At 37.4% G+C, this 22,465-nt stretch overlaps 1 protein-coding gene across 1 annotated transcript in view; it reads left to right on the top strand.

Moving 5' to 3' along the window:
* si:ch211-246m6.5 (von Willebrand factor D and EGF domain-containing protein) overlaps window positions 1-22,465 on the top strand; it is a 59,862-nt gene that overhangs the window by 11,261 nt on the left and 26,136 nt on the right. Inside the window, exons 5-16 of the mRNA XM_066656490.1 lie at window positions 57-289; window positions 2,220-2,309; window positions 2,577-2,718; window positions 2,882-3,099; window positions 3,950-4,023; window positions 5,237-5,510; window positions 8,078-8,280; window positions 9,877-10,164; window positions 10,421-10,800; window positions 11,053-11,184; window positions 18,198-18,334; window positions 20,633-20,794. Of these exons, the coding sequence (XP_066512587.1) occupies window positions 57-289; window positions 2,220-2,309; window positions 2,577-2,718; window positions 2,882-3,099; window positions 3,950-4,023; window positions 5,237-5,510; window positions 8,078-8,280; window positions 9,877-10,164; window positions 10,421-10,800; window positions 11,053-11,184; window positions 18,198-18,334; window positions 20,633-20,794 (2,333 nt within the window). The remainder of the gene's footprint in view (window positions 1-56; window positions 290-2,219; window positions 2,310-2,576; window positions 2,719-2,881; window positions 3,100-3,949; window positions 4,024-5,236; window positions 5,511-8,077; window positions 8,281-9,876; window positions 10,165-10,420; window positions 10,801-11,052; window positions 11,185-18,197; window positions 18,335-20,632; window positions 20,795-22,465) is intronic.

The following is a 22,465-nucleotide window of genomic DNA, read 5'->3' as shown; positions in this document are numbered from 1 at the left end:
AACGCATTGTAATAATTTAGAGTCATATTTATTTGTTGAATGCCTTTTTTCTTTAGCTGTTGTCCCTGCATTGTCCTCAAGGCCAGTGGTTAGTGCTGAGCTTGTGGGGAGCAGCATCCATTTGCGATGTTCGTACAGTGCTGAGACAAGGGGCAAGGGGCTTGGGTACGAGGTGGTGTGGGGACGGTATTCTTCCAACAACATGAAGGTGGAGGTGAGAAGAGAGAAGACCACTCAGCTTTATGCTCATGTGGAGATGGACGGACTTCATTTCAGACTTGGAGAAAAGGTACCAGAAATGGGTTGCTATTAATAAAGAAACTCTAAGCAATATTTTTACCTAAAAATTACAGTTTTAAAATAATTGTGACTCCTCACTGACCTGTCATTGCTACTCTGGGCTCAGTACTGCAGAAACTGCACTATGTAGCTTTTGGAGGAGGGTAGGAAACCACCCACCCATTGATTTCATTACAGTGCTGTATAAATGAATTACACTAGGGGGAGACCCAGCAGCAAAAAATGCAAATCTTTCCTAGTGTTCCTTTACAAATTCACCCCATTATTGTTAATACCTCTTTTCCAAAGCACCCAGGACAGTCTGTGAAATGCAGATATCCAAGGCTGTTGTTAATGTATGGCTAAACTTTTACAATTGTCAGGTTGTTCAGGTTATTCAAGGTGATGATAGTCTGTGTTGTTGTTAACACAAGTTGTTGTAAAGCCATTGCTAGGCCATTGCTTTGCTAATCCAGGTTGTTGCTATGTTATCCCCAGAGTGTACTATAATATTGTAGGTAGTATTCCAGTTGGTAGTATTCCAGGTGAAGTGCTTCCAAGCCATTAATATGTTACTACTGTAGGTTGCTGTGCCGTTGTAAACCACATGGCAACATTTGTAACATTTACATTCTAAAAGCATATGTTGCCTTCTAGATGACATCTTTTTCATGACATCAATTAGTGTGTTTGGCAGTTTCTAAGACAAACTCATTAAGAATTTACATAATTAAGCGTTCTTTCTGTATTAATAAAAACCCCTAAACGTGTTTTCAGAATCAAAAAGTTCAGGATACGCATTTGTGTTATAGTGCATTCTATTAGCATTTTATATTCAGTTCCAATGCATTTTAAGAAACATGTTTCCTTGTGGAACCGAGTGAACAGTCTGTCATATGGATGCAGTTATGTGTGTTTAAAATGTGTTAGTAGTCGAGGCCCAGTCTGACAGAGAAGTTGTGCAGACCTGATGTGGGTTATGGGGTCAAACATGTTCTACAGCTGGACTCAGTCAGCATGTTATCTCTACACACACACACACACACACATGTTAACTCTGCACAGAGCTGTAAAATGTACTGTACATTCAACACAAGATATACCACATGCAGAGCAGTCTGCAGATAATTAGACTCTGACTAAGTTTCCATAACAATGACTGAGTTTAAAGAGCTCTTAACCTATAATTTTCTTTGATTTAAGTTTTCCCCTGAAGCCCAATTTCAGTATTTTATTTGCTTGTTGCAAAAATGGTCATTTATTTATTTAATTTCATATTCCAACTTCTATACTGTAAAATGAAACAGACTGGGTCTGTTTATCTAATCTAACCATGAACAATATGGACTATGACAACATATTCAATTTTGGTTACCATAAATGGACTGACTGGAAGAGTGAACTATGTGTTTAAACATGTGAACAGTGTTTACAGACTGGGTCAAAACCTATATTTTAAGTCAGAAAATATTTTTTTTCATGATTTAGGCTATTTAAAATGTCCTAGCACTTCCAAATTTCCCACTTGTTTCAACAATGAACAGTGAGCGAAGAATAATTAAAATAACATTACAGCATGCTTTACTGCAGCTTCTAATCAGATTGTCCAGTGTGCTGGGGTACACTCTGAACATTGTGACACTGTCCAATTACTTATGGCGTGCCCTGTTTCAATAAGGCATCTTCATAATTACCCCAAAAATTCATCCCTTAATCTTCTTATCCCTTAGCTTTCTCCTCAGCCGAAGTTGTTTCAGTAGCTGCTAGTTTCAAATCCTGCTGCTATGCTAGCTGTGCTAATCAATAGCCACACATCCCTATGAAATTAATTAGTGTTCATAAGCTATAAAACTTTCCCCACTGCTCTATAGGTTCCCCGGCTTCTGTATATATTTGCAGTGTCTGTTTGTAAGCTGTGATTGATATGGTTTGATTGACAGTTCTTCTGCAGCGTCTCTACATTTCTTCTAAACTCCTCCAGTGTCCAGTCACCTTCCAAAGAGAGCCTTGGATTCTTTGCTGGGATTAAGGTGAATCTATTTTTATTTCGTGCTTCAGCATTCAGCATAATCTGCTGTCCTTCAAAGTTACAGAGTTCCTCTAAGTGTGATAAGCTGATTTAACAGAATTAGCATTTAGAACAAGATCAGTTGTGATATAAAGGTTTCCTGCATACAGATGGCTATGCCATCGCAAGAAATCAAATTCACTTCCACTACAGAGCCCTTGATATTTATTTTCAATTACTTACATTTAATTTATATCCATAAATATAAATATGGTATTTTTGTTTGCAGTTTGTTCCAGATTTCCTGCAGATCCGTGAAGATGGTAAAGAACACACTCTCACTGTACACAGTACAGTTCCAATCTCCTGTTTTGGGTCAGAACCAAACCACCGCTGCAAATTAAGATTAGAACTCGGTGTAAATGAGCCAGGTGTGTGCCCAGCAGCTCAAATATTTCTCTCTCTCTCTTGATTTTTCCTCAATATGATTCTATTCACACTAAGTGTCTGTCTCACTTGCTCTGTTTTTCTCACTATGATTCTTTTCACACTATGTGTCTGTTCTCTCATGTTCTCTCATTTTCATGTTTTCAGACAGTTTAGTAGCTGCAGCTCCAAATGTGGCTTTGTCATCATGTTACCTCGAGTTGGTTTCACAGCCATGCCGTGATGGTGTTTGTGCTAACGGTAGCGTTATTGTTACCGCCGTAACGGACTTCACTCGGGATGGTAACCGTATGAGCTTCGTGACCGCACGACCAACTGGAACCAGCCCCAGGCTTTGGAGAAGATACACACCAACACCCGTAAAGGTCAGTGTAACAAAAGGCCTTTAGTATATAGCAGCAACATATTACTATGAACAAACAGCCACAGTCTGAATTATGAGCTGGACATTGCAAAATGCCCTATGGTATCATACAATCACATCATATTATTTCTGTGCAATATAAAAATTTGTGATATCATAAATGTCCAAACATTTGTAGACACCCCTTATATGTGACATCAGCTTTTGTAGGTGCACCCAGTGCTGCTGAAGATGTTAGATTTGAGTGAGACTGTGCTGTCTGGACTGGAACTTCAGCCAAAAACAATAAAATGCAGCCTATCTCAATGTGTAATGTGCATCTGGATGTTTGTGGACACATGTTTTTTGATGAAGATTTTAGAACACGTGTCCACAATGGGATGTCCTTGAAGTTGTATTATAAGCTGTGTTGCAAACATTTGGACATGTGTGATGTAAACCTTCAGAATGAATGCATACTTTTCAATTCACTTTGAAGCTTAGTGAATAGTTTCCTTTTTCTTCTTTCTTTTTTTTTTTAACACAGGATCGTATAGTCTGTAATAAACTCATGTTTATACACACACACACACACACACACACACACACACACACACACACACACACACACACACATACTCACACATTTTTGTGTAACTTTTTGAGGCCCCCTGAGACCACCATCTGTGTTTTGGTGTAAATATTAGCAGCAGAGGGTCCTTTAATCATGATGGAAAACTATGGTGCCTTATGATCAAGCTTCAGATTTATTACACTAGATTGCTGTTAGACAATCTCTCTCTCTCTCTCTCTCTCTCTCTCTCTCTCTCTCTCTCTCTCTCTCTCTCTCTCTCTCTCTTTCTGTCTTCTAGATCACAGTTCAGGATGTTCCAACCAGCAGTTGTTATTCTCTCACAGATCCTCATATCATAACATTTGATGGCAGGTAACACACACACACACGCGCGCGCATGCACACATTACCTCCTGTTAATGCAAGGTGATTTTTCAAGGTGTATTTGGTCAATACATTTTATTACTTTTTGTAAACAGTAATGCTTATGAGCACTAGCTGTTCAGATGGTTGATTATCCTTTCTTTTCTTTTTTCCTCTGTATTTTAATTGATTTACTCAAGTTGGAGGTCATTATACTATGATCCTGACATTTCTCTCTCTCTCTGCCCTTTATGTGAGAATGAAGAAACCCCCTAATGTCTATTTAAGTAGATTTTAAAGGTCACTTTTAAAGAGGCTGCTGTTAACATGTCTTTTATTCCTTATCAGTTCACGTCGTGTCCCGTAATGGCGCTCATCCAGATCAAAGGAAACTGCAGCTCATTTGCGTGTAACCTTTAACGAACACACTTTTAATGCAAATATTTACGCTTTTTGATTGTTTTACTTGTTAACTAAATGAATGTTGAGATGCTGCATTTAGCCCATTCATATTGTCATTAAATCATGAGATTGTCCAAATATATATGGAATGTGAATACACAGTGTTATATGGAGCATGTTAAGAGTCGAATGCTCCAGGGCCATATCAGTATTATTTTAACTTTTTACATTTTATTATCATTTTATTATTTCTCTATTTTTTTGACTGTGGGAGGAAACCGGAGCACCCGGAGGAAATCCACGCGGACACGGGGAGAACACACCAACTCCTCACAGTCACCTGTGTGACTGCGACACTACCTGCTGCGCCACCATGCCGCATATAAATGCATTTGTTATTATTATTATATTATTATCAATAAACTGAATCCTGGTTCGTATCATATTAAACTCTTTAAATGAGTCAACTTTTTTTTTCTTCGATTTATTTCTGATTTATTTCTCTATCCCACCCAACAATAACAAACCTGACAAACTCAAAAATAATAACAGGGACACACATTTTATCTGGTAATTTTTAACATTGTACTAATGAATTACAATGCTCAAATTTTGTTTCTGGCATAATTTGAACACAGTATTGATCAAAATAATACTTTTTCAACATTTGAACATGCTTGGATAAGGACACTAACTGCTCAATCCTATTATTGCAAATAGATAGCTGGCTAGCATTTAAGTTTTTTGGGATAGGGCATTCCAGAGTTGGTTTATTTTGTTTATTTGGACTGTGGTAATATATTTTGTTACATTTTTTCAGACACTTTGAGAACCAGGGGATGGGGACGTTTGTCTTGCTGGCAACAGTACGAGGGTTTGAGGTTCACACGCGGCAGTGGGATTGTGGGAGTCGTCTCTACACTGTGTCCTGTACCTGTGGCATCGCAGCGAAAGAGGGCGACCTCATCGTCACCTTTGATATGTGCCATGGGCAGCTGCAGGAGACACGCCCTCAGCTGTCCATCAGGTCTTTTAGACACACCCCCAACAACCATGTCAGGATTCACGAGACACATCAGGGCAAGAAAATCACGGTAAGAGCACACAAAGTTCCCTATGTAAAGTTTTAAGGGTGGACAATTTTACAAAACATATCATACATCTGGAGGCCCTTATTTTAAATACTAATATTCATAATATTTAGTATACAAACATAGTCAATAATGACAGGTTTTACTGAAGAATGGCAGCACAGAAACTAAATTATTTTTTTTATAACAATTAAAAACAACAATAGTTCCTACTACTACTACTAATAGTAATAATTTTTTATTCATTTATATACTTTTAAAAAGCGTATGAAGTGCTTTACAATAAAATAGTAAAAGAGGCAGCAAATAAAAGCAAGACAAAGAAAAAAATTGAATGGCTACAAAAATTGAAAAAAGGAAGCAGTTACATTATTATGGACAGTAACAATATTAATAGTATTACAAATAATAATAGCAATAATAGAACAAACATTTTTTCTTTATAGTTCAATAGCAATAGTGTATTAATTCAAATACTGATTGTTGACCTGAGGGCAGCTGAAACTGATTTATTCTTTTTGTTTTATTATTATTTTTTTATATTTATTTTTTTAATTGTCTGTTAGGAAGACTGGCTCTTGTTCTCACTCCTACTGAGCGAAAAATAATTTGGCTCTTCATTCGAAGCTAATTGCTTTGTGTTATTGAAAATTCAGCCAGATTTTGAGTATAAATAAAGTAAATGTAGTACAAAGTGTTTGGACGGCCTACTTTCAAACTTCACAGGTATCTAGAGACATTAGGCATTATTATAAAAAGCAAAGCTGCAGTTGGAGTGACTTAATACAAAGATATTTTCAGTTTAACACTTCAGTAACATTTTGAAATAAACTTGTGTCAAGGGAAAAGTCTGAGATGTTTCTTTACTTGAGCCAAATTTAGAAGTGAAGAACATGAAGAACTCGGGTTTCACATGAATCTTCCATTCTCCCACATGGTGTAAATGCTTCTGCTTACACTTAATCTAATAATTTTTGACTTGTATAGTAGCCTGCAGATGTTATATTATGAATGATCTTTTTATAAATGAATAAACTGTTTCCAAAATAGTTAGTAATTCAATGATAAATTATGTTCAATTACAAAAAAACACAACTTTTAACATTTTTCCTTATCCCCAAATTTAGAAAAGGCCAGTGTTTACCAGCGTTTATCCATCACATTTCATTTAATCAGCATGTATTTAATCTTTGGAGACTAATGACATTAAATAATGCAGTTTTAATATCAGAACTTTTTGCCATTAATTTTGTCAAATGTGTCTTCAGCTGCACAAAATGCACCACATTTTCATCATTGTATTATACTTCTTGATTATTAAACACAAAGATTTCTCCAGAGTCCCTGAAACCTTTGATTATACATGATGGGAAGTTAAAATCCCCTAAAATACCGGCAACCCTGTTTTGCACTGAAGCATATGGGTTATTCCGTCATGTACATTTAGAGTTATGAAACATCCTCAGTCAAAGAATGCTGTGTTGCTGTTTTAATCTTAATTTTCATCTTAACCCTTTAAAGCCAAACGTATAAAATATGATACATGATTTTGGAGGTGGCTCTTTCATCATCTACTGAAAGGAAATACAGAAACAAACTTCTATCCTTTTGGGACAAGTGTTCTGAGTTCTCTACTGAATTATGAATGAATTGGAAGCATTTCCATGCATTTACCAAACCATTACAAAAATTGTTGCTATCATCATGAAAACACAGGAGAAAATCTCAAGATTACTATATAATTTGTATGATGTTACTTGAAGTAAAACTAAGCATTTTTGTTACATTTCATAGATGTAGTGTATTCTACCTGCCAAATACTCATTAATTATAAATATTCAGAAAAGTTAATCTGTTCTTTACAGCACCAAAACACATTTAAGTTTACCATGTATTTTTATGAAACTAAAATGTATTTTTAGTTTTCCAAAAACCTTTGTGTGCAAAATGTGTTGGCTCAGTTGTTCACATAGATTTTGGGAGACAGATTCAGAGGAAGATTATGATGATACAGATGAGTGTGAGAGGTCTGCTAAATGACCTCATAACTCAAGCCAAGTTTCAGACAGTTACAGAAACAACTGTAGTTCCTCTAAATATGGAAACACTGTTGTGCAGATAAACAATAAAAAATAGCCTTTGTGGTTTTGGTGTTTTTATTATCACCAGTATATGAAATGTAAAAAGGTCAGAATGAAGAACAGAGTACTAATATGTCTAGGACATATTAAAAAAAATATATTTTATTATTATCATCTCATGTGTCAAGCTTTAAAGAGTTATTTTAAATAAATTTGAAGAATTCCAAAATGATTTTAGACTGCAAGTTCAATTATTTTTGAAAATGCTAAAGGCATCAAGGTGGGAACAAGTGAATATTTATAAAAACAATAAAGCTAAGAATGTAAAATATTAAATATAGTGACTTTGCATTGTTTAAGTGCACGTACAGGTCAACTTAAATGTGCAAATCATTGCTTTCTGTTTTTATTTGCATTTTAGCAAAGAATGTATAGCTAGAAGTGCTGCTAAAATATTTTTGATCAGTTTCTATTATTTCTTCTTCTCAGATCCTGTTTTCATCTGGAGCATTTGTGCGAGCTGATGTAGCTGACTGGGGCATGAGTGTTTCTGTCAGAGTTCCAAGTCGAGACTTTAACAAAACCAAGGGACTGTGCGGCACCTTTGACAAGAACACACACAATGATTTCCACAGTCCAGAGGGGAATATCTACAAGAACAGGGAACTAGAACACTTCATTCAGGATTGGAGGTAAAAAAAAAAAAAAAACATGACTCATTGCCAACATAAAAACCCTTACCCTTAAATCAGGTTATTTATTTGCACGCTTAAATTGTAAACCTGTTGTTTTATGCCACCCCAAATAATCAGTGAATTTGGTTACTTTACAGTGTACCTACTGTATACTCTCTTTATATTCTGAAACACAGAACACTCAGTGGATTAGGAAAACATACCTTGTATCTATACTCAGAGTACATTTTATCAGCTCCACTGACCTAACAGGAGCACCTTTTAGTTCTACAGATAAAGGCTGCTGTCAGCCTGCTTCTCTGCATACTTTCTTATCCCCGTTTCACCCTGTTCTTCAATGGTCAGAATCCCCACAGGATCACCACAGAGATAGTGTGATAGTATGTGTGTTGTGCTGATTCTAGTGGCTCAGACACAGCAGGGCTGCTAGAGTTGTAAAGCCTTCAGTGTTACTTTGTAACTGAGAACAGTGTCGTGTGGGTGGCATCCTGTGTCCACCGATGAAAGACTAGAGGACAACCAACACAAACTGTGCAGCAACAGTTGACCTGCTGTCTCTGACTTTATATCTACAAAGGTGGACCAATGAGGTAGGTGTGTCCAGCAGAGTTTACAGTGTGCATTGCTGTGTCTGATTCACATGCAGAGAATGATCCTCTATGACCCTAATTATATCTGCACTGTGGTGGTCCTTACCATTGAAGAGCAGGGTAAAATGGGGATAAGAAGGTATGCAGGAAACAGGTGTACTACAGGCTGTAATTGTAAAACTACAAAGTGCTCCTTTATGGACAGTGGACCTGATAAAATGGACAACGAGTGTAGATACAAGGCAGTTTTTCCTAATCCAGTGATCATTCAGTGTATTAGATATGTAATATATAATGAATCTAAATACATAACACATCCCATGCCAAGAGACTGCCAAAGGGTATAAAGCCCCCAGCATTTGGCAATGGAGCAGTGAAACTGAGTGATTGTGCTACATACAGTACTTCTGAGATGAGGTGGAGACTATGTAATACAGATCTAATCGTCCAACATCAGCACCTGACCTCACCATTTTTCTCATGACTGATATCAAGTCCTCACAGTAATATTCCATTATCTAATGTACAGCTTTTCCTGAAGAGCAGAGGCTGTTACTGCAGTAAAAAGAGAACAAACTCTCAATTAATTCCCTTCAGTGTAAATGAGCAGGTGCAATTATTTCTGCTCACGTATTCCACACTTTTTCAGGGGATATTGCTGACCCAGTGAAAAAGTGTACAGTAGACAAGGCCAAAGATTTTATGTCAATCTCAGTTTTTTTCCCTAATCCCTGAGAAGCCACGAATGACACTGAGCTGAGGGAACGGAGAGAGAGAGAGAGAGCTGTTAAGATTCAGATTTGTGTTCTTATCTCCTCACGTAACCTTGAGTTACTTGCAGATAAAAGAGGCGAGAGGGAGGGGGAGGGTTTGGAAGACAAATTGAAGGGCTAACCTTTATCAAATCCTAAATCCTCTCTAGATTGCATGTCTTGAGGGCTTAATTCCAAAGGCTAATGCAGAAGCTCATTTCCTGGGGGCTGTATTTCTCCGGCTGTCTCAGGTTGGAGCCTGGGGAGAGTTTGTTTGACCGGACACCTGAGCTCTCAGAGGCCGCAGAGATCTCAAGAAGTTTTTGCGCCTGTCAGAAAGAATACACATCCCCAGACGACCAGGAAACAGAAAATTCTCGCTGCCTCTCTCAGGACCACGTCGACCAGACCTCACTCTTCCCCTTCAGAGATGCCACAGCAGAGTTTACCATCCTTAAGCTGGACACTTCAACACATATCACTACCGAGGAGCTAAGGATGGACTCATTATTTGAGCCTATAGCTCCTCACTACAACAGGTGATGCTCTACCTATAGACGTGTTAAATTAAGTTTCTTTATGTATGGTGTTAGGCCAAATAATAAATTCTAGGTTTCCAGATTCCAGATTGAATAGAGGTCTTTATATATTCCCATAGGGAAATTCAGCTGTGAACTAGACTGCTTAATATGGACCTAACACTAATTATAAGATGTATTCATATATGTTATCATGTAGCAAAGATTTCATATTTTACAACCTATCTCTCTGTTAACTTTCTACCTACCATCACAGAAACAAGAGGCAGGACCCAGTTCTGAGTCCATCTGCTGATGAGATGTTGCAATATTTTTTTCCGGGTGGGAGCAGGGGTCCACTGCCAAGTTCTGCAAGCCTCTCATGGCCAGACGGGCTGAGACAGAGTATAGTAAGCCCCTTATGGCCAACACCCGGAGGCCTGGGCTCCTCAGATGCATTAGAAGTGTGTGAGGCGGCATTGGCAAACTCTTCAGTGGGTGCTGTTTGCCGGACATTGCTGGGCCGGAAGCTGGATGAGGCAGTGAAGCTGTGTGTCCTGGACCTGCAGCTGAAGGATGACTTGGAGTGGGAGAACGCTCTTCTGTCCTTCATTGAGAACGAGTGTGAGAGACGCTGGCTTGAGAACAGAGCCTCTGGTAAGATACAAAATTTCTTAAGATTCTCAAAGTACACATGTATGATGATCACATGATGCTTCTTACATTTAGAAGCAGAAACAGCACAAATTACAAAAATAATTTGTGGCATATGTCCAAAATTGAGTATAATAGATTTTTCACTAAACTATTACATTAAGACATATTGCATATACGCAGCTATTTCTAATTTGTATCTTAATACAAACATAAATTCAGAGACAAACTGTAATGCTTCTGTACCTTTCTCAGTGTCTGCAGCAGCAGAGGAAGTTGCCATGGCCCTACGGTGTCCAAATTTGTGTAACGGAAATGGGAAGTGTACAGAGTGGGGGTGCCAGTGCGATTCGGGACACATCCACTATGACTGCAGCCTCCCTATCAGTAAGACTTCATTAATAAACTTTCCAATTTGCTGAAATAAGACCTTCTTATCTTTTGGGATGGCCCAAGTACATAGGACATTGTTGTGAATATTTTTTGGTAGCGACACAAACATTAATAAGGTCAGGACGTTGGATGATTTGAGTTGCAATTCCAACCTAATAATTCAACATCACTACCGGATCTCACAAATACTCATGTGGTATACAAAGGATGTAGTTTCTTCACACCAGGGAAAAGGATTCCACCCCTCTGGATTTATACCCCTCTGGCAGAGATTTGGCATAGTGAACTTATGCTCATGTGTCTGATCTACAATGTCCCATTTCATTTCAATTTGTAGTTGTCTATAGAGATCATACAAACAATATCCAGTTGGATGCAGGGACAAGAAAAAAACTGCTGCACTATGTAAGGTTGATCAGTAGATTCAAGTAGACACCAAACGTAAGGCTTTTGGTTAAAAAAAAAAAACAGAAACAGAAAAAGGATTTAAATTAGTGATGTAAAGAATTGATCTTGTTAATATTGCATTAATTTTGTACCCAAAAACACTTATATTTTGGGATGCTATGTATAAAAAACCAAACCAGTAGATTTAAAAGTCACAAAATCTGGATGTGTGCCAAGCAGATAGTCGCATATTCTGTTTTTGGCAGGACATACCAAACCTCAAATTACATTTACTGCATTTCTGAGAATGCAAACAATGTGCAGAAATTTGAGTAATTCGAAGGCTCACCCCATTACAGAGACCCTGTGCTGATAATCAGTTTTGGATCAGAGCTTCCAAAGACAGTCTTCAGGGAACTGAGCTTTTCCAAGCAAACGCTTAGATCTAATTACAGCAGGAGCAATTAGCTAATTAAAGAGAAAGCTGATTGAAGCAGGTGTGTTTAAAGCTGGATCTGAGCCACTGTGGGATATTCTTGAGTTGCAAAGCATCAGATTCATTGCCATATGAAACAGTACAAGAACGGATACAATGGGGGTGTGTTCCCCAGTCAGCTGTCCCTCATTACACAGTTTCCTGTGAAATGGAATTAAAGTGCAGTCATTATTAGTATAAATACTGTAAAATATGTATAGAAACTACAGTAACCTTTCCCAATGCTTAATGCCCATAATATAGTCTAAATATATGTGTCTTAAGAGTACCTAAGTCTATTTTAGGGACTATATACTTTAAGTGAAGAGCTTTAAGAGGTGGATCTCTGGTTCCATTCACAAGCACCGTGAACAAATCAGACTTTTTAGAACCGAGTACTTCACAAAAACCAAGCCCAATCTTAAATCACATTGTTTACTTATTCATTATTTATGCAAATAATTAAAATGTCTTGTTGGACCTTACCTTTAATGACTTGGAACAGAAAAGTTATTTCCAAAATGTATACTTAGTTGCCGAATTACAGCACATTTTCTGCTTTAAAACCATTAACATACAGAGTTCTAACAAATTAGCGCTGACCTGCTGTAATGTTCTCTCTCTAAATGAGACAGCTCGGATGAACAGGAGCGGTGAATCCTGAACACTCCCTTAACGCAGGTGTTTTGCTCTAAATTTATCTGCTTTCTTTTGTGTCTAATTCTGGGACAGTATGTTTTTTTAAAGCTTGTTGGAAGCCAAAATGTGTTTAATTAAACGGGCACAGGGATTCTTTTTCACCGCAGCTGCTTTTCACAGATGGCTTTAGATCAAATTATTTTTTCTTTTGGCCCTGTTCTTTTAATCAAGCCCAATATCTCTGCTATCTTACCTCATATGCCTAAAATATTGTTCTTAAATACATTTTCCATTGGATCGCGTTATCTCCGGTCCCTAAACTCATTTCTTGTAACTCGTGTCTGAGCCTGTAGAGATTGGACAGATGGTGTATTTTTAGTTTTTTTTTTTTTTTTTTTTTTTTTTTTTTTTTGAGAATTTGTGTTGAATTTCACCTCTTTGTCACAAAGTTTTGGAAGTCCTAGAGTGGGATTTTATCTTCAAATATGGCTTTTAGCTCTAACAGCCACATCTTGTCACTGAGACTTTCATATTTTCCTATGCTACCAGAGTTCAAGACAGGGATAGGGATTTGAGTTAAGAGTCTGAAGTGTCGACTCAACACTTCACTTAGACTTGAGATTCAGAACTTGAGTGTAATAAGTATTCTTAGATTTACCCAGTTTCCCCAACATACAGTCAACCAGCTGCATTTGTGGTATGTGGTATGGTTTTTGGAGCAATTAGCATGATGCTAACTTTTGAGGGGTACAAACTGGAGTTTAGAGAATGGCTTTTTTGTGTAAATAAAATACATGTTTTTCTTCATTAGATTCATATTTCATTACTATCCTTGCTGTAGTTTAAACAATTGTATTTCATTGTTAGGCTTGGCTTAGATCCCAAAAGAAAAGCATCTAATCAGAGCTGTTTTCTCTGTGGTATCTAGGCAGATTACAACTAATATCCACTCCCATTGGTCTCCAATTGCTTAGGACGTCAAATTTTACTTATGAGATTGCCTATAAACACATTTAGCATAGAGAAAGGAGAGGAAGCCTTAACTATGAGATTAGGAAGTATTAAACAGATATGTAATAAGTGGGTATTCATGTAATATTAGGTTTAATTCATGATGTTCATGAGTTACTGCAGTTTTCACATTAGATGATAGTAGCAGTTGTTACTTATTGTTATGGATTTCTTATCCTCTTTGATCGACTAAGAATAAGATGATTCAACTAGGTCAAAATTCAAAAGTACTGAAATAAAGTTTTGAAAAGGTGGTGAAAAAATGGTGAAAATTACTGGATGTATATTCATGTATGTTTTTCTATTAATAATAATAATAATAATACATTGTATTTGTAATGTACTTATTCACTTATTGGTGGAGAGAAGTCAAGTTACAGTAATTGATTTTCTCACCCATTTGAGCTGTATAATGCAAATGGAATGCACTTCTTCCTCCATCAAAAAAGAACATCTTTTAAAATTCTCAGGTATACTATAGGTCTTGGGAAAATCTTGAGAAAAGAGCACTACTTCTTTTAAATCTCATTCCACGTGTCTCACCTCCTTTTGGGTACCATTACTCCTAGCCACCCAATAGACTAAACAAATTCTGGCCACTTGTATACACAGTCTTGTGCTTTCTCTCTTTACCCAATGCTAATGAGCATAGGGGAGGGTGGGGAAAATGTCAAATTATAAATTGAGAGCTTTGTTTTATGGCAGAGCTCCTGCTTCATTACTGTGGCCTAGTATATTGACCACATAATGAAAGCTGCCTCACTAAACCTATGGTGGAGCTCATGATCCCACTTTCACTCCATTGTGTACAAGACCCAAAGATGCACTCTGGGTAGGTCCTCACCCCCTACCTGGAGGAAGCATGTCATCTTTTTTCAAGGAGATTACCACAGCCTCAGACTTGGAGATGCTGTTCTGCATATGACCCCTTCACACACAGCTACAATACATTCCAATGCACACTGGGGGCCTACATATAAAATATAGAAAAAAACCACCATCTGCAAATAGCAGAGATGCCATCTCCCGATCCCACAGACAGAAACTGTGATGTCCTTGTCTGTACCTTGCCATGCTGTCCTTGTATATGTTGAACAGAAGTAAAGATAAGGTGCAACCCTGGCAGAGTCCATTACCAGCAAGGAACAAGCTTAACAGCCAGAATGTGAACACAGCTCACATTCCGTTCAGGACTGAATAGCTTGCAGCCTTGAAAAAGGTCTCCCTATTGAGCTTCCTCTACCATTACATTTTTTTCCATCTTTGTTTATCATGGCATTAACACTGCAGAACTCAAGAGGTGGATATGAGCCTTACATAACCTTGAATTTCCAGGGTGTTCCAAATATGTGGAAGATGGCTTTTCCCCCAGTTTATTTCTAACCTCAGTGTCAAAATCCACTTTATGTATGTCACAGAAGAACTTAGACATATATTACCTCAAGAAATTTTTACATTGTACATTCTCTTGGTGTCTGTGACCATCAGGATCAAGAGAAAATTAAACTGATATTCACTCCTGTGTGTGGTTTTTGCTATGCACTTTGTAACAAAAATTGCACATTTAATATATACAAAGAACTTCTTACAAATTCTTGATTATATCATTTTTCCATGAACATTATTTTGTAATGAGGCATTTTGATATTTTGACATACAAATACCAGTTTTATCATCATCATTTTGGGATGCTGTGTAAAGTGTAAATAAATATATAAGAAGACAAAATGTCTTTATATATTAAATGCAATTATTTGCAAATCTCAGACATATTCACAATAGAACATAACTGTTAAAAGTGAGACATTTTGACATTTTATGTTAAATATTAATTCATTTAGGACTCATCCCATCGCGTTTTAAAGTCTGGTAAGAGACATATTGCTCAATTTTTGGGAGAGTTTAAAAAGCTCTTTAATATCAACACTGGTAGCCACAGTCTGCCTGTTAGCTCTCAGGTAGCTTAACTATATAAATCTTTTGTAGTCATATATATAGCTCCACAATCACAAAGCAAAAAAAAGTATATGGAAAGAAAACAATAGAGGACACTGGGAAATGTTACCATTGTTCAGTAAATAATTTTGGGATGGTCAAATAATAACACACCTGCATAAGAAAAGAGAAAATATCTGAACAGATTGGAATTTTAGATAAGTAGATCCCATAACAACCACGCTAGGCCCTGGTACCAATTACTAAAATAGTCCACATCAGATTAACAACACATGGCTCTCATCTTTGAATCAAGCTCCACACTCACTTCAGATCTGAAGAAGTCCACAGTTGTTGGTGAGTCTGTGGGTCTGAAAGGATGTCAGTTTCTCAGAACAATGGAGTGACCCCACCAGAGTTCAGTACTCACCACTGTATGTGTGAAAAGTGTTTTTTTAAGAAAATAATAATAATAATAATAATAATAATAATAATAATAATAATAAACACTCTGAAACGGAACTGTGGATGTATGGCTGAAGATTTCATTGGTAAATGTAAAGAGAATCTTCAGAAAAGGAAGGAAGCTGGAATAAACTGGAAAAAAAAAATTGATAGTTTAAATACTGAAAATGTGATGTTCCACAAAAATGAAGAACCAAGACTGAAAATAAGTATCTTTATTATTTTCAATAATATGTATATTATTTTTAATTAGCTGGCTTGGTGTGTAGCCTTAACTCTTCTCTTTCCTAACATAGCTTTTATGAGTGCATTAAAAACCATGCCATCTGGAGTTAGCCTGGAGAGAGAGAGGGAGAGTGCTCATTTACTTCAATATCACTCACCTTCTTCTATCCCCTGGAAAAGCAACCAGTAACTTTGCTTTCAGCTATTTTGAATCTATTTTGAATCAGTGTGAATTTATTATAGAGCAGAGGCTTGTGCTTTGCAAATGAAGTGAAAAGATTTCACGGTTAATGGTGGCACAGTATTAACTAATTCCTAATGCAAAATTTACTTACATTTACTTAATAAAATCTGCCTTAAAAAGTTATTAATTTAAACTAATGTTTACAGAGATTCAGCCAGCGCTGAGTAAACTAGAATGTGATAGACGTTCTGCAACAGAATATAAATGCACAAGTACACAATAGCATATTGACATGTAACACATTTACTTCAGTGTGTGGATTTATTTTAGGGGAGATTTTATGTCCTTGAAAATGTCCCAGAGTTTTTCACATATTGCCATGCTTCACCTCTGTAATTTTCTTTCAGCGAAGAACTATGAGATTCGGTATGGCAGTCCATGGAAAGTTTGGTAACCTTTTGGGTTCTGACTAAACCTGACCCATACGCCATGTCCTGTCTCATGTCATAAACAGCATTTTGGTCAAATCTTTCCTTTTAACTTTTCTAGACCACTAGTTCATGTTTGACAATTTGGACAAATATGCTCAAAGCCATAGAAAAGCAGATAGAAACTGCAAATAAGCATATGTTCTCCGTGTCCAATGACAAGCATCAGCTAAAAGGTGTATAAGTACCTCCAGCATCAGTAAGTGGAGTAGTTTATCATTGTCGTGGCCCTCTGCAATTATGCTGAGAACCCCAAGAGGTTGGAGACCTCCTCTGATATAGTGAAAACCCTTCCCAGAAGTTTAGAGACTGTTACTGCAACAAAACCCATCCTTTCATCTATCCATCCATTTGTCCATACATCCATCCATCCATCCATCTTTCTGTCCGTCTGTCGAATTGTATTCAGAGTCACTGCTGTGTGTGTGTGAGTGTGTGTATTCCAAGTTCTGGTGTATTTCTGGACTCAGGTCATGCCACAAGAAACAAATGACATTTAACACGAAGCGTGAAGAAGCAGTGAGTTTCAGAATCGACCTTATCATAGTGTGTGTGTGTGTGTATGTGTCTGTGTGTGTGTGTATTACCCTGTACTTTCTTTGCTGAGGTCAGATCCCCTCCAAGTAATCAGATTCGTGACACTGTGGGCACATTGTGAAGTGGCATTCAGAAAGAATGGTATTCCACACACATAAATCTTATTTACATGTAAAAACGTTACCTTTCGGTTACTGAGTTTAGGTGTAAATTTAACATGATGTAAGACTGTATGTGACTGTAGATGGGCTCATGTGCTTTTTTGAAAAATGACCAGCATTAAATGTCTTGTGTTTTGGGCTTAAGCTGTTTGAGAAACAGCTTAAATTAGATTTAAAGGAATACATTGTTTCAATTTGTTCTTTACTGTTACAAGTCAAGATAAAGTCACCAATTGTGATCAATTCACCAGCATTCAAATGTTTAATTCAATACCAAATGTTTATACCTTAACAATCATATGAAGGTTAATGAGATGAAAGCTTCATTTCTCTCATATCCTCATTAAGCCACATTCATTTCTAGGGCCTTACACTAATTTCTTAGATATGGGACACCCACTTGAATCACTCATACTCATTTTTGAGATAAGCCACATCCATGTCCAGCATCTCATTTAAAAATAAGAGTTTAATGCCATTTAATGTTTGTGTGTATCTAGGCCAGCCAATCGAGCTGACAGACGTGGAGAATGGAGGAGTGTGTGATGTCCGAGCTCTTGACTGTGACACCGTGAGAGTTTTTGGACTTGGATTTATTGACTCTCCCAAACTGACCTGCATCCTCAGAAAACTCACGGTCAGAATGTGTGTGTGTGTGTGTGTGTGTGTGTGTGTGTGTGTGTGTGTGTGCGTGTGCGTGTGTGTGTGTGAGTTTTGACTACAAATGTCTTAAAGGGAGCATATTATGAAAAAATAACTTTTTCAGTGCATGTGGACGTTAATTTGGGGATCTGAAGCTCCTAATAACCCACTCAGTATTTTGTCGTTTCTGCCAAGTCAGTAAACATTGAATAATATGTACTGATTTGCTCCATTTTACATCAAGTACAGAGACTTTAGAGTTGTTCTGGCTCCTTGTCTAAGTATGTCTAATCACACTGCTAGACCAACATATATGTGACAATGCAATGGGGCGGTTAAGCGGAGCAAAGATTTACTGAATGAATATGGTGAAATGAAGCGTGGAGAAAGAAGAGAAATACGTGAAAATGACTAGAAACACTGCTCCTCGCTCTTCACTCCTGGGTTCTCACACTGTTCTCACATTCATGATTAAAGGAACAGATACTAAAACCGATCGTTCTGAGCAGGGCTGTTCAGACAGGAGAGAATGGTGCTGTGTTGTTTGTTCCTTGTGGTATTTTGACCAAACTGGGTAACCTTATGTAAAATGGGTAGGATATGTGATATATTTAAATGTTTCCTATAAATTGTTTAAAACTCATATGAGATATGGATTGTTTCATAATCCATGTGAACCCGTTTATGCTCTATATAGCGAGTCCCCCCCCACATTGAAGTGGCTGTGTTTGACATAGGTTTAGTACAGAAGTGCTGATGCATCGTGGCTGCTATGTGTCAATGTAATGGATTTTTCATAACGTGAAACAGACAATGACAGATTGCCCTTTCAGCTACTTTAAACATATAATTTATAACTTATAAAACACCCGGATAGGAGTTTTTATGTTTACCATAGGACATAATAGCAGTGATTTTTAAAGATCCCTTTCCTTTCTTACAGCTTAGACATGGAATTCCGTATTTGGGCATAGCCACATGTTTCAGTGGTCTATCCCCTATGCAGTCTTTTATAATATTCCATTAGAGAGAGTTTATGGGTGGTGACGCGAGTGTGTTTATTATCTACCTGCCATCTGTCCCCATTCATAATTAACACACTGAGATGATGAAGAGGAGGAGGAGGAGGTGGAGGAGGAAGAGAGGACGTCTCAGGAGAGAGGGTTATAGTGAGAAAATATTAGAAAATAATTGTTAATTAAACGTAAGCATGCTCAAGGTCCGGTCACTTATAGCCTGAGGCATGATAATCACTATCTGTCCTTTAATATAATGTAAAATACAGTACTCTCTCTCTGTCTCGTTCTCTCTCTCGATTGCCAAAGGAAGACTATTCAATGTACTTATTTATTTCATCATTTTTATGAATAAAACTTGTATGAATAGTAACAAAAGGCCATAGATTACCACAGGCATTGTCATTTGTTTAGACAGTAGGAATACACTCATCTTTAATGTATTCCCTTATGATTATTAGATTAGAACATACTGGAGAGGAATGGTGATCAAGGCGCAGACTTTTCACATTCAGGCTCCAGTGAACAAACCATTAAAATATAATCCGTCATCACTGCTTCCTCATGTTAGCATTACAAGGGCAAAGACATAGTTATGTGCTCTCATACATGCGATCAGACATTTTCACCACCAAAACTGAAAAGGAACATCTACGATTGTGGGGAAACACAGCTCTAAGCTCTGCATCTTTAAAGGTGGAACGATGTGCTTGAGGGGAAAAAACGAGTTGTTTGTACATGGCTTAAGTTTAGCTTGTCTGTGAGTAATTCGAGTTAGTTTTGTAGCATTTTCGTTAATGCAGTTAGCCATCTCCTAAGTTTGGAGACATTTCCAACTTAAGTTATCCGTAACAACAAAAATAAGTCAATATTACCCACCTATGGAGTGGGAATAGTTATCTATTATATATAATAAGTTATCTCCGTTGTCTAATGGAATGATGTGGACTGAGACAGCTCTCTGCATGAATGTAAACACAGAATGAAAGTATTACAAAATTAAATAACTCAAGTTACAAATAAGATTTTGTGGTAATTCAAACAGTTAATAAAGTTAAACTTAAAACAACAGTCGTTTTTCCTCAAATGTACCACTCCACTTTTAAGAAATAAAAACAAACAAGAGAAAACAGCACTTCCCCAAAATTGTTGACATTGTTTTTAATATATGTATAAAAAATGCAATGATTGACTGATTGCTTGATTCACTCTTAACGGCTATGCTATGATATACTATATTAACTATATTAATATTACACCTGTACTGTGTTTCTAAGCATATTAATGGAGAGTGGATTGGTGAAGATGAGCAGATTACTAAAGCCTCCTTCCTGAGCTCCAAGGCCATTGACTGCTCCGTCCCACGCCTCAGCACTGCCACCATCCACTCTATGAACTTCCTCGCGGACCAGCAGCCTTACGCCAGATGGGAGATCAAAGTAGGTTGGACTTTAAAGGGACACTGGACAATGTACCTTTTTAAACAGGAATAGCACTGTTTTTTTCTAATAATACAGTACAGAAAAGTACAGAATCAGAATAATTTGACAGTGGTGGTAAATGAAACCAGGCCTCCACTTTTAAAAACATCTCACAGAAAGTTACCATATGAAATGGTTATGAACACACTGCTGACAAAGTAGTTTATTTAACTCCAGGTCCAGATATTATTGGCTTGGTGGAGAGATTTCAGCCGGGGCAGATGTTTATACCTACATAAACATCTATAAAGACATATTCCCACAAGCACAAGGCTGCTGTAGTCAGCTTTACCCTAGAAAATATTATATTTGACACACTAAAACAAAAATCCTTTATAGATGTTAATGTAGGCCTATGTCTGCTGCCTTGAGGGGCTCATGTCACAAAACAATAAACAACAAAACAGCTTAGAGGTGGCCACTGATGCTATTACTAGTCATGTGACGGACTTACCAGAAAGGCTGGCTTTTTCCGCTTAAATAAATTCATTTTCCATGCTATTTTTACAAAGTCGCATAGCAGAGTTCGATGGGAGTTTAAAAGGTAGTTTGGAGAACACCTTCCAAACATTTTCAGGTGAAAAATGCTCGCTAAGCCTTTCTTTATCACTTGCAGTGTGTGATTAAAGGGGAAAGAGTGTGGGTTTTGATGGGGAAATAAACGGAGGGCTATAAAAGTTAGAGTGGCTCTGATTTAAGGTGGACGACGCAGAGGACGAGTCCCCCTCCCCTTAAGAGCCTGAAGCATTCAATTCCTGCAGCAATGCGCTAGTCTCCTTCACAGCGGCAGCTTTATTGGCGACAACTCTTTGAGGGAAATTTCAACAAAATATGTGTGTGAGAGAGGGGATGGTGTTTTAAAATATGACATCATCACCAGAGCGATGAGGCGGGAAATAAGGAGTTTTCCCGTTCGGAATGACACAGATCAGAGTTATGGATCGGGACATAGTTTAAGTACATCATTGACTTTAGTGAAAGAAAAAAAAAGTTGTTACAAAGTTAATCTTTTAAAGGGGCAGAGTCAAATTCTGAAGAAATCTAAATGAAATTAATACCATCACTATATCAGTTGTAAATATGCATCCTTTCCTTGTATATTTGTCCTGCAGTAATATTTGGAGTGGAAGTTCCACCTTTATAGATAAAAAACAGTTTCTTATTATGTATCTTGGACAGGGGAAGAGGTCATATTGGACGATTAATTCTGGATCACAAATCAAATTCAGATGTATCTGATAGAGCTCCATCACCGCAGAGAACATTTCCTCAGAAAATGAAATGTGTAATTTCACATAACACAATTCCTCCACTCTGCAGTCCAGTGCTGGGGGATTTTAAACCGACAAACTCTTGATATTGGGCATGGTGACCTTAGGGCAGAGATCATCAAATCCAGACGTTTGATCCAGGTTCCAGGCCAAGATTTTACTGTGGCCCGTCACTATGACACTAGACCTGGTCGGATGCATTAGCAGTTGTAGCTATAATGTCATACCAACCGGCCATTTTAAAATGTTTTTAAGGGTTTAAATTACAGCTCTCCAAATGTGTGTGTGTGTGTGTGTGTGTGTGTGAGAGAGAGAGAGAGAGAGAGAGAGAGAGTATGAGTGTTTCCGAGCGTGTGAT

This window comes from Hoplias malabaricus, chromosome Y, assembly GCF_029633855.1.
Source record: "Hoplias malabaricus isolate fHopMal1 chromosome Y, fHopMal1.hap1, whole genome shotgun sequence".
NCBI lineage: Eukaryota > Metazoa > Chordata > Actinopteri > Characiformes > Erythrinidae > Hoplias > Hoplias malabaricus.
Note: the sequence above shows the minus strand (reverse complement) of the source record. Positions and strands in the feature narration are given on the sequence as shown.